The sequence below is a fragment of the Neovison vison genome, chromosome 1, assembly GCF_020171115.1.
Source record: "Neovison vison isolate M4711 chromosome 1, ASM_NN_V1, whole genome shotgun sequence".
In the NCBI taxonomy this organism is placed as follows: domain Eukaryota; kingdom Metazoa; phylum Chordata; class Mammalia; order Carnivora; family Mustelidae; genus Neogale; species Neogale vison.
In genome coordinates this window covers 212,174,867-212,191,393 of record NC_058091.1, presented here as the reverse complement: position 1 = coordinate 212,191,393, position 16,527 = coordinate 212,174,867, and the positions used below count along the sequence as shown (strand labels likewise).

At 40.6% G+C, this 16,527-nt stretch overlaps 1 protein-coding gene across 1 annotated transcript in view; it reads right to left on the bottom strand.

Moving 5' to 3' along the window:
* DMGDH (dimethylglycine dehydrogenase) overlaps window positions 1–16,527 on the bottom strand; it is a 65,488-nt gene that overhangs the window by 27,936 nt on the left and 21,025 nt on the right. The window contains exons 6-13 of the mRNA XM_044266503.1: window positions 15,985–16,233; window positions 13,998–14,196; window positions 7,227–7,396; window positions 6,266–6,419; window positions 4,210–4,375; window positions 3,607–3,737; window positions 2,131–2,348; window positions 96–253 (exon numbers count right to left, since the gene is read on the bottom strand). Of these exons, the coding sequence (XP_044122438.1) occupies window positions 96–253; window positions 2,131–2,348; window positions 3,607–3,737; window positions 4,210–4,375; window positions 6,266–6,419; window positions 7,227–7,396; window positions 13,998–14,196; window positions 15,985–16,233 (1,445 nt within the window). The remainder of the gene's footprint in view (window positions 1–95; window positions 254–2,130; window positions 2,349–3,606; window positions 3,738–4,209; window positions 4,376–6,265; window positions 6,420–7,226; window positions 7,397–13,997; window positions 14,197–15,984; window positions 16,234–16,527) is intronic.

Here is a 16,527-nt window from a genome sequence, read left to right as displayed (position 1 = left end):
AACAGCCAGAGCCAGTGTTGATGCAATTAAAACTAGCCCTTACATCAAAGTCAGATACAATAAACAAAACTGTAACGAAGACCAGCATCTCAAACCTCTGACCCCCAGGCTCTGAAAGCCTTCTCCAGTCTTAAGACATTCATGGCGTATGTTCCGAAGTTATCGATTCCCTCCTCCTGGCCTGCATTCATGATAACATCATAAAGGGCTGCAGAGTCTTCTCGTCTGTGGTACAGCTCCCAGCCCAGCTCACCTGAAACAAACCCACAAGTACCACACTTGAGTGAGGTCAATGATCACTCGGTCTGACGTGCATTACCGAAAACACACAAATAAATGGAGTGTGTCCACTTATGTAATATAGATATGCTGGAGTTTTAAAAGATCAGCTCACCACAAAGTTGCAACAAACTCCCCCCTGCAAAGGCCGATGCCATATCACAGATGCATTTATGCCCCAGCCTGTCTCCCAGATAGACAGAGATATCAAGGACACCTCTTCTCATGACACAGAAAGCCGGTAATGCAAGACTTAATCTGGACCCTTGACCTCAGCTTCATAATGTTAAGTGAGTAATTAGCACAGCAGAGTTTATCACGATAAAGGGTTGGAGGTTTAGAAACCTCAACCCCCAGGGCGTGTGGGTGGCTCAGTCGGTTAAAGCGGCCAACTGTTGATTTCAGCTCAGGTCATGATCTCCCGGTCCTGGGATTGAGCCCAGGTCAGGGTCTGGGCTCAAGGGGGAGTGGGAGTCTGCTTGTGGATTCTCTCTCCTTCTCCCTCTGCCCCTCCCCCTGCTTCTGCTCTCTCTCAAATGAACAAATAAATTTTTATTGAAAGAAAGACAGAGAGAAAGAAAGAGAGAAAAAGAGAAAGAAAGAAAGAAAGAAAGAAAGAAAGAAAAGGAAGGAACCTCAACCCCCAGCTCCTTGTCCCCAAACCACAAGGCTTTAAAATATAGGCAATCGACAATTATTCAAAGGGTCTTCACTGTGGGAGAGCCATGAACCCTAATGCCCCCCACACTCCTCTTCTTCCCCCTTGGTCCTTTCATTTACCATGAGAGCTGGGCAAAACCCAAAGGAAATGAAACCCAACCCAAACAGTCAGTCTATTTTTTATTCTGCTTATGTTTTATGCTAGTCACTACTTTGCGAAGGTCAAGTGAGAGAAGGATGGGGAAAGAGGACAGTGGAAGCCCAGAGAAGAACTATATATAGCCTTTACACTTCCTGTATGTTCTCCTTGTTCCCCGGTGCTGAGGGCTGATGCTAATGTGTTTTTCCAGGATACCACCAGAACATGAGTAACGTGTAACTGAATGAAGGCCTGGGCACCCAGTACTGTGTGAAAGAACAAGGAGGGCCAGAGGAAGTTGAAAGTGAGCCCACAGCACGAATGGGGAACCGAAGAGCAATCATTCATTTCTATTTCAAAGACACACTATGCACAAGGTTAGGTGCTATAAGAAGACTTCCCTAAAAGAGCCTTAATGGTAATACTTGAACAGAGATACTCGATACATTTAAGGTCTCTATAAGAGATTTTATCTATGGGAGACCATCTTTTTTTTTTTTTTTTTTAAGATTTTTAAGGTTTATTTATTTGACAGAGAGCGAGCACAAGCAGGAGGAGAGGGAGAAGCAAACTCCCCGCTGAGCAGGGAGCCCAATATGGGGCTCGATCCCAGGACCCTGGGATCATGACCTGACCCAAAGGCAGGTGCTGAACCTACAGAGCCCCCCAGACGCCCCATAGGAGACCATCTTGAATGTTCCTAGAAAGGGTCAGGTGACCTGAATATGCTGTCAACCCTTCCAATGATTCTAACAGATATCCTCTTCCAACTCTTTCATCTAGCCTTCCAAATAGTAAGATGTCATGGGATTGGATCAATGATTGGAAATCTGGGAAATGGCTCTCCCAGACTAGGAGTGAAGAGACTTATTATTTTAAGAGCTGGGCAGGAGAAATCTTCCTCCACAGTCATACTGACAAAAGTCAGTGTGTGCGTGTCTGCAAGGGCATGTGTGTATGTGTACGCACAGGCATATGTTCATTTGTGCTCACTTCTTTTACATTTTAGAGGCCTCCTCTGAAATTTTAGAGAATTATTTTCTAATTCTTACCAGTATAAGATATCCTAATAGCAGTGACAGGAATGTTTGAAACCTTTAAAGACTTGGTTTGAAGAAACTTGAAAACATCGTCACTAAGATCTTCAGCAGTCAGTTTCTGAAGAACCTTTCTTGCATGGGGCCCTGCAACACCAAGGACCCCAAGCTCATCGGTTATGTTTTTAATTTCAACATCATATCCACCGTTGACAGCCTCTTCTTCAATCCATCTGCATTTGAGTCACAAACATTGTGTTAAATCTTGCTTGAATAATGCATGTTGGTAACATATTAATTCTCTGAAGACATGTTCTGTGTCTAGAATTACCAGGAAGTCCCCAGAGTGTCATTTCGTATAACAACCTAATTTTTTAAGTTGAGGAAACTGAGTCCCAGAGATGTTAAGTGACTCTCTTTAAACTACCCACTTATAAACTTGGGGATAATTTTTCACAGTACAGAAGGAGCCTTCAATTTAAGTAAGTTCTGCCACATAATTCTTTTAAATAGTGACAGCTCTATTGCATTTAAACTAATGATTCAATCTTCAAAGATTAATTTGAACCCAAATTTTCTCTAATACCTATACACAGAAGGCCCATTTGTGCTGCTAAAGGTTAATAATGTGCCTGCCACCAGACACATAATTGCTTTGACGATCAGAAGGAAACAATAAAAACTCTAAAGACTGGTTTCAATTTCTAAGTCTTGATGAATTATTGGAACCCAGTTTTAGGGTTTGTTTATAATTTATTGAGAGTCCCTGGAGCTACATAAAATGATATCTGGGTTTACACAAAGCTATGCTACTAAGATACATCTTGGGTTGGAGGGTATTCTTTGCATCATTTTACAACCATAGTGAGAATCTCAGAGTAAGACATCTATTAAACAATAGCATTTGAAATATTTTTGGAATACTAAAGACTAAGGTTTGATAGTAGACTAAATCATAGGCCAAAGACTCACATGAAGGATTGACGTGTCAAGTCAATGATTTAAATCTAGCTGTGGGCCAGAGAGCAGCAAGCATGAAGAAGGAGGAAGATAACCCGGGGAAGCCGCTTACTGAAGTGGACTGAACACGGGCATCAGGATCCAAAGGAACTGGTTTACACAAGTTACTCTAAGTCAGATTTCAGTTTTCTCATATGAAAATGGGAATAATATAGACCTTGCAGATATATCTATTAAGAGGATTAACTGAGATAATGTCTAAAGAGAGCTTTGACACTTGATGATGTCTAATAATTAGGAGTTAATATTTTTAGAACCAGCAAACCCTATGAAAGGATTCCCTTTTGGGGGGAAGAGTAGGGACAGGGTCCCTCATTTGAATAGTTTCCTATAAAAGACATGAAATTTATTTGAAACAAAAAGGTTTAAGAATTAAAGTTGTACTTTCAGCTACCGGTTAAAGAAAAGCTTACTGCAAGATTGAGTCAGTACATAATCCACATAAAATTTTCTTACTAGGTGCGTACTTACCGAAGATCATGAAGTTCAGATCCAGAACCAGTTATTAGTAAAAACTCCCCAGGAGTTTGGTGAGAAACAGTCAACTCAGCATATACTCGACCTTTTGGTGTCAACATGTGACTTATATTCGTAAAACCCACCTACACAGAAGAATTTAAAATTACCTCAGGATGCAAATGAAACCTTACATATCCTTTTAATACAACATGGAAATAAAAATGCAAGTGTCAACAATGAAAAACATCTGAATCTTACCATTTATATCAATTGTGTGAACTATCTTTAAACCTAAACCCAAGATTAATTTTGAAGTTCTTAATTTCAATGATAATTATAACTATTTGTCATAAAAATTACACTGGAGTCAATTTTGCAATTCCCTGCTGACACAATTTAGCAAAGTCATAAGGTCTTTGGATGATAATTCATTCAACAAAATTTAAATTAGAAAATTAGCTAGAATATTCATGGTCGGTTGAAGAGCTCTAGCATTCATACAGAAATCATTAGGTGTTCTAAAATAACATACTAACTGGAAAAAAAAAAGAGAGAGAGAACAGAGAATTAAGCAGGCTAGAATCCTGACCCTCGAACCCATATAAGGTTATTTACCTTTGGGATGACATTTGCAAAGAGATGGTCCAACAATCGAACAGAGTCTTGGCCTTTGATGTTAAACTTGCCAAATGGTGACAGGTCAATAACCCCTACTTTTTGCATAACCTGTTTATACTCAAATCCCACAGGCTCAAACCAGTTTGTGCGGTGAAAACTGGGCCTGAAACACAATGTTTGTCATAAAACAACTGTCATTCATTTAAAAAAAATACAGAATATGTACTAAATGTATTAATCTAGAAAATCCTCTTCAGGGAAAAAAGTACAACCTAACGTTCTATTCCGTGAATCATACATATATGGTAGAAATTGATATTTTTAAAGGTACTCTTCTATTCCTTTGACCCATTTTGGAGTGAATGACGTAATATTAATTAAGTGGAGATTATGATAGGACATGCGGGCTCTCAGATCTGGAAGGAGGCACAGAAGTCTACCAGTCCTGAGGTTTTCAATCTTGGTTGCATATTAGAATCACCTGGGGAGCATGTAAAAAAAATCACCTTTTTTTGGATATAATTAAATCAGAATAGGAGGGGGTAGAGCTATCGTCTCCAGTGCTTCTCAAACACTGACACAACTACAAATCACTTATACTTGTTAAAATGCAAATTCTAACGCAGCAGGTCTGGGGCAGGGTCCTACACTCTGCATTCTTAGAGGTGATGCTCATGCTGTTGGTCCACACCCAGAATAAGGACTTGGTTCAACATCTTCATTTTTTAGAGAAAAGGCATAGGGTGATTTCCAAGGCTTTTGCCTTAGTAAATGACAGAGCTTGTCTACTGACTGATGCAGGGTCCTTTCTACTTGACAGAGGTGACTTCTAATGTGGTATTTTAACCGCAGAACAGACAACTGTCTGCTAAATGAGTTTTCAGTCGTTTAATTATTAAAATAATAGAAAAAAACGGTCAGATCCAAAGAGCAAAGGTGAAGAATAGATCTGGCATTTACCTGAGTCATTTAGGAAAAACCGAACCAGTATTTTGCCCCCAGACATTCTAGACTGATTGTCAGCTGAGCCCAAACTCATTAATCAACAACTGGGACTCTGCTATTCTTTATACCATTTAGATCTGGTCTTAAAGTAGACATTAAAATCTGCTTAAACACACAAAATGGAAAGTCCAAAAAAGAGAGAGAGAAGTAACAATTTCTAGATTTGCTATTTGTTTTCTCTTGGTTTATGGATTCTTATGAGAAAAAATATATAATCACTACTAATCCCAAATGACAATGGCATGTAATCCAAGTGCAACTATGGCAACAACTTTAGAGGAATTCAGAGAATTGTTTTAGTGATGTGCTCTATGCTTTAGCTTAATGTAAAATGCTAAGTAAATAATCTTTCCCCCTAATTTATCAATGGTACACATAATTTGCATGACTCACTGCACACACACTAGAAAGTTGTTGCTATGAGCTCTTCCTTGATCAACAGAAAATCCATATTGACATACTATTTCCATTCAATGGGATTTGACCAGGCCTCCTAAACCAGGACACATCTTTAGGAGCCAACTGAAGCCAGGCGGGGATGTGGAGGGGGTGGGGAAGGTTTCTCTGAGCTCCTGGAAATGCCAAGTAGACACTTCACTTCAGCTGGCTGCAGGACTCTGGAGGCCACAGGGATCCTAGATGCAAGCCAGTGTCACATGGCATAATGCCTCCACTGCCGAAAATAACTTTTTTTTTTTTTAAGATTTTATTTATTTATTTATTTTGACAAATGGAGATCACAAGTAGGCAGAGAGGCAGGCAGAGAGAGAGAGGAGGAAGCAGGCGCCCCGCTGAGCAGAAAGCCTGATGTGGGGCTTGATCCCAGGACCCTGGGATCATGACCTGAGCTGAAGGCAGAGGCTTAACCCACTGAGCCACCCAGGTGCCCACAGAAAATAACTTTTGTAGGAAAAGGCTCCATGCTCTTGGGAATGGGGTGAAGTGACTTGGAGTGGGGGGTGGAGGTATTTTTCTTATGTCCCTCCATTCCATCTCCAAAATTTCATTCTATATTCGGAGCCTCAGGCAGGTTACATCATTCACTTACCTGTACTGAGTGTCCTGACCCGGTCTGTAGAACCAATGTGGCTGCTCCCAGCCTGCGTGGAAACCCATGGAACACTTAGACTCCAGGGTTTTATAAAGCCCGCTGACTCGCTGAGTTGGCCTCCCAGCAAATCGTTCTTCTTTAGGATAACCAACTGAAAAAGGAAAACTAGTACCTAAGTAGCATATAACCAAAATTATAAACAACTTTGAAGGCATTCAAAAAATAGAAAACACAGTTCTTAACACCCAGAAGCATATATATAGATCAATACCTCTATCTATATCTAGATATCTGTAGATATCTATAGATATAGATATAGATATAGATAGATAGAGGTATCTATCTATATCTATATATCTTATGTAAAAGATAGTAATTTCACTTCTTGTGGTGACCATTTCACAATGTATACAAATGTCAAAATGCTGTTGTACGCCTGAAACTAACATAATATTGTATGTCAACTATACTGCAATTTTAAGAAATTATGTTAAAGGATACCTGGGTGGCTCAGTCAGCTAAGCGACTGACTCTTGGTTTCAGCTCAGGTCGTAATCTCAGGGTCCTGAGATGGAGCCCCAGTTCAGGCTCTGGGCTCAACACAGAGTCTCTCTCTCCCTCTCCCTCTCCCCTGTCCCCTGACTCACTTGCTCTCTCTCTCTCTCTCAAATAAATTAATAAATCTTTTTAAAAATCTTGTGTAAAAAAGCCAAACTATCATTTATATAACTATCCAAGAATAGTGTAAAAGGAGACTTAGACCTTAAAATCACTGATATACTCTGATGTTAAAGATACACGTTCACATAGATTCCTTGTTGTGTTTTAAAGGCATAGTGCTTATTAGAATCCCTACATACTCCTACCACAGTGCACAAAATAGCAAGCAGCTCAAATCAGAGGCACTGCAAGTCGATTCGGAATACACTTTGTAGATAACTGTGAATTTGCACTTTACCAATATTGTTGAATCCATATGACTCTCTTGCTTTGGCCTCAGTGTACTGAGTTGTCGTCCATTTGCCATAGCGATTAGGATCCAATTCTATCAAATCAAACGGCGGTTCTCCATGTAGGATCCAGTCACTGAGATACTTCCCCACCCCGCCAGCATGAATTATGCCGTATCTTTCAAAATACAGAGATAAATACACCGTTACTAAAATATGTCATCTTCAAATAATGAAACATGTCCAACTATTTTACAGATCCCCCAAGTTGGAGTGTTTTGTGCTATTCAGAACACTCGACAACATAATGAAATCTTTTTTCTCAAAAAAAAAAAAATGTTTAGGCATCTAAATTAAAGGGACCTGACTGTATAGCTCATTTGTTTCCATAGTTTCAAGAGATGCATACATGCAAAATACCCTACAGCTCTAGGGAAGAGGCTCACTTTAGGAAAATGGGGGAAAGAAAACAGAGGAAGACTTAGTTATGATCTCCTCGGCGCCCATCCCCACCCCCGCCAGGAGCTAGGAGTATCTTGGAGTGTTAGGAAGCTTGCTGGAGAAACTGTACACTGCAGAGGGGCACAAGCATCTCTTCTCAGACTCAATTTACCTCTGTGCAGGTACCTGAACCTTGATCTCAGAAACATTCAGAGGAAGATGCACTCACCCAGGGGCTTGTGGGGAGGGGAGGGAAAGGACCACTGTCCCTTGTGTTTTGCAACAAATGGGTCACTTGGTGGCAAAGGTTGGCTTGTTCGCTATTTCCATATGACGATGCTTTAAAACTAAGAACATGACTGTGGTGGATAATTTGATCTCAGATGAAGGAATCACAGTTTCACACTGGCTGCATGTAGTTCTACCAACTCATGCTAGTCATGAAGGACTTTCCTGTAGGTCTGTCTGTGGTTTAGGTCAGGAGAAGCATCTGAGTAACTGGATGAGCAGAAAGTCATTGGGGATGGGGGGTGGACCAAGAAAAGGAGCTACAGGGGCAGACCTCAAAATACCAGAAATTCCAGCATCCCAAATGGATTCTGACAGCCAGAATCACTCTGAGAGGTTGGGAGGACCTTAGCGAAAGACTATAAATGTTAATTAACTTTTCCCACAAGATACCAGTTTGGTTATTTTATAAAAAAAATGAATGACTGGAGCGCCTGGGTGGCTCAGTTGGTTAAGCGTCTGCCTTCGTCTCAGGTCATGATCCCGGGGTCCTGGGATCAAGCCCCACATCGGGCTCTCTGCTCAATGGGCGGACTGCTTCTCCCTCTTCACGGCTTGTGTTCTTTTATGCTCTCTCTCTCTCTCTCTCTCTCAAATAAATAAAATCTTTAAAAAACAAAAAAGAATGACTAAAGTTGTTACGAGGATATTCCTCAGAGAGAATAAAGAGGCAATAATTTATACTTCTTTGAATCATTTTAAAAAGTGACATGGGTCATCACAATCACCCATAAAAATTTTCACTAAGTTTCAAGAAGGTAATAAAAATGTTTAAACATGCTTAAAATTCACCCATCCAGGTCCATGGACAATATACAAAAGCCGTCATTTTTGAGAGCTAGAGATACTGTTTATAGGGCCTGAAATTGTGTAAAGTTTTATTAACATTCATTGAGTGACTGCTCTTTGCCAGGCATTGCTTCCATCTAACATGTACCAGCTGATTTATTCTTTAACACTTTTATTTCACCAACAGGAAGACCAGCCCCCACACAGGGGTTCAGTAAGGTCACCCTTTCATAAAGAGCAGATTCAGGACCCAGACTCACTCATCTGACCCCGGTGCTCACTCTCTATTACTGGACTTTACTCCTTCGATTGTTCTCAATTTTTTTTTCAGCCAAGACACACGTGACAGATAGTATTCACATTCTTGACAGACACTTTGGGCCAAGCCAGGGCTGTGCCATGGTTTCCTTTGGTCTCACTGCTACACCATTATGTTCTCTCTCTTTTAACAATGTATATGAGCTAACAAGTAGTGCAGAGCGCTGTTCACTGGGGATAATCCCGAATCAAGTCTAATTTACTTTCAGAAAGTAAACCCTTGACAAACTTCAGCTCTCCAACCATTAACAAGTTATATGTAAAATGCCACACAACTGAGTGTTCCAAAACAATTATTGGGAGCCCCTGGCTTAGTAGCTAAATGTAAGCATGGAGTAAGAGAGACCTGGTATGGTTTTTCTTCTGCCAGTATTAGCCGTGTGACCTTGGGCAAATTCCGTAACCACCCTGGGCTTTAGTCTTCTTTTGCGCACGCTTTCTTTGTGATGCTGGTGGAGAATTCACGGACATGGCGTTGAAGAGCCCATAACAGGCAAGCAATACATGGTGGCTGTTGGGTCCTTGTATAGCCAACAACTGATTATGCCTGTGCCCAGCTGGTAAGATTTTCATAAGGAACTAATGTGTGAAGGTGAAGTGGAAGAGAACTTGATGGGGAAAGGAGAGGTGGGTTCTTCCATTGCTGGCATTAAGCTGTGGTGCCTGCTTCTTCTAGATGGCCCAGCTCCTGTGCTTTTTGAGTGTTTGTGTCTGCCCTGTGCAATAGCTCTGTTACACTGTCACATGTAACAACTTATAGCACTCCCCCCCTCCTTTAATTTGCTGTTTGTAATCTGTGCTATGCCAAGAAAACTAGATTCAACTCAATACAATCCATTCAACATTTGGGGGGCATGGCATCAGTCACCTTGAAACAGAAAACCTTGTTAGAATTGTGACAAAACAAAAGTAAAACAGCCTTGACTGAGGGTGATCTGTGAATAAGGTTAAAAAAAAAAAACTGGCATATATGTAGACAGTTTGCAAATTCTCTAAATTCTCTGGAATCGTTGTATGAGAATAACAGACAATACTGAAATGCGGATCCATGAGCCCCTCTCCAGACCATGGAGTCAGAATCTATAGGAGTAATGTCTGGGAATCTGTTTGCTTTTATTGGTTTTCTGATTCAACACAACTTCATGGGTTCTCCTGACAAACAGGAATTTCACAGATAGGATGTAAAGGAGGATGAATTATGTGCCAGAGACTAATCACAAGGTAGAGATTCTATTTTAACATGCCAGTTGGATGATTCTGTTGCTCAGCCAGGTATGAAAACCACTGCCCTCCAGAACCATGGAATGATCACAGATGTAAGCCAGAAGGGACAGCCAAGGTGAGCATTCTATGTTACATGAGAAATATCTTAGCAATCTCAACTTGTAGATAACAAGAAGTCCTTTTTGGGTTAGACTAAACCTGTCAAAGAGAGTGAGGTACTTTGCCTCTCCCCCATCTGTCATCTTCCCTATCCACCTCCCAATGTCTACAATCTGGGAAAATTACCCAGAACAATCAGAGCAGGAATGCAACATCAGCCCCATGCAATTAGATACAACTTCTAGATAATCAGTAACTGGTGTTCTAAAGAAAGCAACTTCCTAATTTCCTTGGCAAGTAGTAATATATGCTCCATTAAAGTACAAATATAACAAGGCCAGGGATACTGTCTGCTTGTTCAGAGCATGGCTTATGGCCAATGATCCACAAGTAGTTGTTGACTAAATCAATAATTCTATGAGTCAATTGCAGGATTAAAAAGAATAAAGACTTAGGAATAAATTTAGCAACAGAAGTATAAAACTTATACTCTGAAAACTATAAAGCATTGCTGAAAGAAATTTTAAAAGACCTAAATAAGTGGAAAGGCACGTCATGTCCATGAATTGGACTTAATATTGTTATGGCAATACTCCCTAAGTTGATCTACAGATTCAGTGCAATACCTAAGAAAATTCTAGGTGGCTTCTTTGCAAAAATTGACACACTGATCCTAAAAATTATATAAAAATTTAAGGGACCCAGAACAGCCAACACAATCTTGAAAAACAACAATGATTCACACTTCCCAACTTCAGAACTTACTATGAAGCTACAGTAACTAAAACAGTGTGGTACTGGCAGGACCTATAGATGGACTAGAATTGGGAGTCCAGAAATGAACCCATATATATATGTGAATTGACTTTTGACAAGGATGTCATGGTATCATAGAAAATAAATATTTGATTTTTGCCCCTATTTTCTGGCACAGAACTTCTAGTAACCTCTGGAATTCATAGTCTTTTGTATGCTGAGCAGATGGCTCAATATGGGGTGAGAGGTACTTGAGGGACTAAATAGCTTTAGGATAGGGGCTGGTCACAAGAAGTTCAATCATCAAAGAAAAAAAAAAGTCAATCATCAATGGTCAATGATTTAATCAATTACTCCTATGTAATGAAACCTCCATAAAAACCCCTAAATGACAGAGTTCAAAGAGTTTTCAGGTTGGTGAACCTACTGATGTGCTCCAAAGGTGGTATGCCAGAGAGGGCATGAAAACTCTGTGCCATATCCCCCCACCCTGACCTCACCCCATGTATCTCTTATACTGGCTGTTACTGAGTTGTATCCTTTATAACAAATGGGTGAAAGCAAGTTTTTTCCTGATTTCTGTGAATCATTCCAGTGAGTTATCAAACCTGAAAAGGGACTTGTAGGAAATCCCACATTATGGTCAGTCATTCAGAAGAACAGACGATCCCTGGAACTTGCAATTGGTGTCTAAAGTGGAGACAGTTTTGTGGGACTGAGTCCTTAACCAGTGGGATCTGCACTAACCCTGGAAGTTAGTATCAGAATTGAATTGAATTGCTGGATACTCAGTTGGTGTAAGAGACTTAGAAAAGTGGATGTCGGTGTCAGTGTGGTGTTAGGAAAAAAGATATCACAGAAGGCAATGTAATTCAACACGGAAAGAACAGTCTTTTCAATAAATGGTGCTGGGATAACTGGCTATGCACAAAAGAACGAGGTTGGACCCCTACCTCACACCACATACAAAAATTACCTCAAAATTTTTCAAAGATTTAAGAGTAGGAGTTAAAACTATAAAACTCTTAGAAGAAAACATAGGTATGAGTCTTTATGAACTTGGATTAAAAAATAGTTTCTTATAAATGACACCAGAACTGCATGCTAAAAAAGAAAAAAAATACACATTCTAGACTTCAACAAAATTTAAAACTTTCATGCTTCAGTGGACACCATCAAGAAAGTGAAAAGACAACTCAAAGAATGAGAAAAAACTTGCAAATTATGTATCTGGTAAAGGTCTTATATCTAGAATATGTAAAGAACTCCCACAACTTAACAATAAAAAGACAAATAATTTTTTAAAAGATTTATTTATTCATTTGAGAGAGCTTGTGCATGAGGGTAGGTAGAGGGAGAGGGAGAGAGAGCCCCACGAAGACTCAATCTCATGACCCTAAGATCAAGACCCCCCAAATGAAGAGCCAGATGCTTAACAGACTGCACCATCCACGCACTCTGACAAATACTGTTTTTTTTTTTTAATGGGCAAAGTATATGAATAGGCATTCCTCCAAAGAAGATATGAAAGTAACATACTTGAGAAACATTCCTACATGCACATGCCTGCATATGGATGCTATAGGTGATCACCTAAACCCTCAGTTAGTTTATGCCCTCTAGCCCTATACCTTCAACTGGGTTTTGCCCTCTAGATGTCCCACAGATGTAAACTTAACACTTCAAACCCAAACTCTCAAAAATGAAACTCATTATTTTTCTGGTTTCTCTCTCCCCATGGCTCCAGCATCCAACCAGGGCTCAAGGTCAAGTTAGATAGTTTGCCATCATTCGCTATTTTTTTTCTCTTCCTCAAGACCTACTGCAATCAATCATCAAGTCCAAGTAAGTTTGTCTCCCATTTCTCTCTTCAGACCACAGCTTCTATACTGTACTGGCAGGACCACATGCTGACCAGCCCTGTGCCTCTGGAAGGACCTCACTGCCTTGCTTTCAGCTGTAGCCCACTGCCTACCATGAGGCCTGGCACAGAGCTAGCAATCATTAATATTAGCTGAATAAATGGCCAAATAAAATGGGGAAGAAAAATAGAATATTAGAAGCTCCGATATGATGGTAAAGTGGGCTTGACATCAATATTCACCAGATTAATGGGACAAATATTAAAGATGAAACATCAAATGGGTAATGGAATCATAAGTAGTAAGCAACCTGAGGAATCATAAAGAAGTAAATTATGTTGAACACACATGAATTACGGTGAAAAAATGCATCAGATACATTATTCATTTGATATTGTGAATTATGTTTGTCACATTGTGTTATGAAAACATCCTTGTAAAATTGGGGTAAATTGACCAATCTGAACATATACAGCATGAAAAGACACATGAATAATGGAAATGGAGGGAAATATGCAAAGAGAAGTTTCCAGGAAATAATTGCCCTTCTGTATGATAAGCTTTAAAACCTATACCAGTGATTAAACCATTAATAATCCATAGTAATTATTTTAAAATTCAAATATTTTATTCCTCAGGGCACCTGGGTGGCTCAGTCGGTTAAGCATCTGCCTTTGGCTCAGGTCATGAGCTCAGGTCCTGGGATCAAGCCCTGCATCAGGCTCCCTACTCAGAGGGGAGTCTGCTTCTCCTTCTCTCTCTGCCCTTCCCCCATTTGTGCTCTCTCTCTCTCTCTCTCTCAAATAAATAAATAAAATCCTAAAAAAAATTGTTCCTCATCCCTCAATGGTCATGAAAGGAAGAAAACTCTCTGCCCCACCACTACTTTCCATTTTGGCCTGAGATTAGGAGACAAGACTTATCTAAAATACTTGACTCCATTTAAAAAAGAAAAAAAAACTTAACTCTGTAATAAACGTTGAATCAAATGGAGATACTCACCCAAAGCCTATAGCCACCCAGTAGTTTCTGAGGCCCTGATGGGGCCCCACCATAGGCAGAATGTCAGGAGAATAGGTGATAGGGCCATTGACGATATTGATGATGTCAGCCTTTTTCAAGACTGGAACCATTTCCATGGCAGCTTCAACGTGTTCCATGATTCGGTCAAGATCAGACTCAAAGAGCTCCTTTCCAAACCCTGCAAGAGACATACCATTGTGGTCAGGATGCCACAGCTGCCCTGATACGTACTCTAAAGTGACCTAAATCTGAATCAGCTTACATGTAAAGATGGTCTTTAGGAAGGTACTTCCTTTTTTTTTTAAGTCTAAACTTAATATTCACTATCAACAGACAGGAACCCATCACAATACCAAGAACAATAATGTTATTTTTGTTGAAACAATAAAAATCATGAAAGTCAACCTTTTTCATTAATAATACATTTAAATCTAGGTATATTAACAATTTTCAACATTTAATCCAACCATAATTAAAAAAAAAAAAACAATTACTGGTTTCTCAAGGCAGAGCTTTTATTCTTCAATTAGCCTACGTCTATTCTATCCTCCCAGGTAAGGGCAAATGCAAGCTTACAAAGTCATGTCAGGACATGGGGGATAAACAGAAAACTACTCCAGGATCGAGGATAAGGGATTCCAGATGCCTTTCAGGTCTCAGCAGAGGAGGAAGGGCATGGAGGCCTCCTTCCACAGGCCTGCTCCCCCAAGTATCCGAGAGCTAGAATTCCGAGAAAAGAGTTAGGGTCTTGGAACACAATCTTTTTCTCAGTCCTCAAAGGTACTGTGATTGAAGGCAGGGCCGCACATGAGCTGGGGACTGGTGACTTTCCCACACAGCAGCCAGCCAGCTTGCTCCTCCCGCTACCTCCGCACTGGGTCAGCTGCATGGAGGGCTGCAGACCACTAGGCTGGGACAGGGATGTGCATGCACCCAGGGCCAGCTGACACCCTGGCTCTCCCTCCAGGTGGAATTATTTAAGTATTTGTTCAACATTTATCTGGAAGTGAGGCTGCCAGCATGAGGGAAGAGCAGAAAGGAAGGCTCTCGAGTAGCGATCAGCCCTCCCTCTGCGATCAGGACCTATTCCACACAGGCCCAAACATGCAGAGGCCACACAACAAGACAAAAGCCCTCTCAGCTAGCTGGAGCTGGCTGAACTGCTGTAGAAGGCAACTAAGTGACCATCTGTTGTAACATGGGCATAGGCATACCGAGAAGTAGAGGAGAGATTCATCCCCTATCCCAAGGCAATTATAATTCTAGAAGTACAATTTCCTCCATTTCTTTATTTCCTTATTTCAGTGTCCCAGTGACATTTTAGCACTTTCTATAGATTGTTTTAATTGATTACCTCCTTACGTAACCTCCATCTTTAATCTAGCTCTGTAGACATGTTTCATGAAAACACAAACAGGTCCATCTCCCTTACAGAACTTGAAAGAGAAACTACAGTTCCTCCTTCTGTGGCATAGGACTCTTCTAAGCCATTTATGCAGTAGGGGAAGGCTTCAGTTTGCAGGCCAGCCTATCCCGCTCTGTGACTCACTTTGAGGCTTTCATTCTTAGCAGCATGGAAATTCTGTCTCTGATACCCACCATGTTTCCAGCAGTCAAAACATGACCGTTTGGAAACTCGACCAACTAGGTAGGGGATTGAGGAAAAAGGGGAAGACAGGAAGTCGACGTAGGCAGGCAAAAATGACCTGAAGACTTCCAAACCATGGGGAGATATGTTTCTTCAGTTTCTCCATCACCAACGGCCTCTTTTCTCTTTCCTTACTTCCTGCTGTGATAGTTCCAAGGGATGTGAGAACAGAGCTTATCACAAACCATGCACTTCCAAAGTCCCAGTATCTGGTAGTCTCATATCACGATGTCCTCTGATTCTCCAGCCAGCCCCCAGCCACAGAGAAGACAAAACATATGTGACTGACCTGCACCCGCTTGCGTTTATGGAACCCACCTGGAGGGACTCCACTGGTGACCCACGCATCCTGCACTTTCATTTTCTCCTGACTCTCGTATGGACCAAACAGAAGCCCATCCCTTTCCTGTCGGAGATAATAGGAGCCTTCCAGGTCACGGAGCACCGGCAGTTCTCGTTTCAAAGCTTTCACTTCTGGTATAGTCGATGTAACAACATATTGATGCTGGACCGGAATGAGAGGATGTTCTAGTCCCACCATCTTACCTACTTCACGAGCCCAAAATCCTTCAAGAAAAAATATCATTTAAAAATGTTAACCCATATGTAAGCATGCCACATCTGACATTAATATGGCAATTTATTTTTAAATAAAATATTTAGAAGACTTTAGTACGCATGACAAAGTCAAAGGAATGTCAAAATGATTTCAAATGTTTTGTCATTGCAAAACTAAGTGGGGGAAGAGAAGACAGTATTCTACCCTGCCCCAGTGTTTTAAAGTTATCTATCATCTAAGAGTTTACTCCAAAAAAAAAAAAAGATTTTGCCCGTAAGCAGAGGCAGTCAGGCAAACAGCAA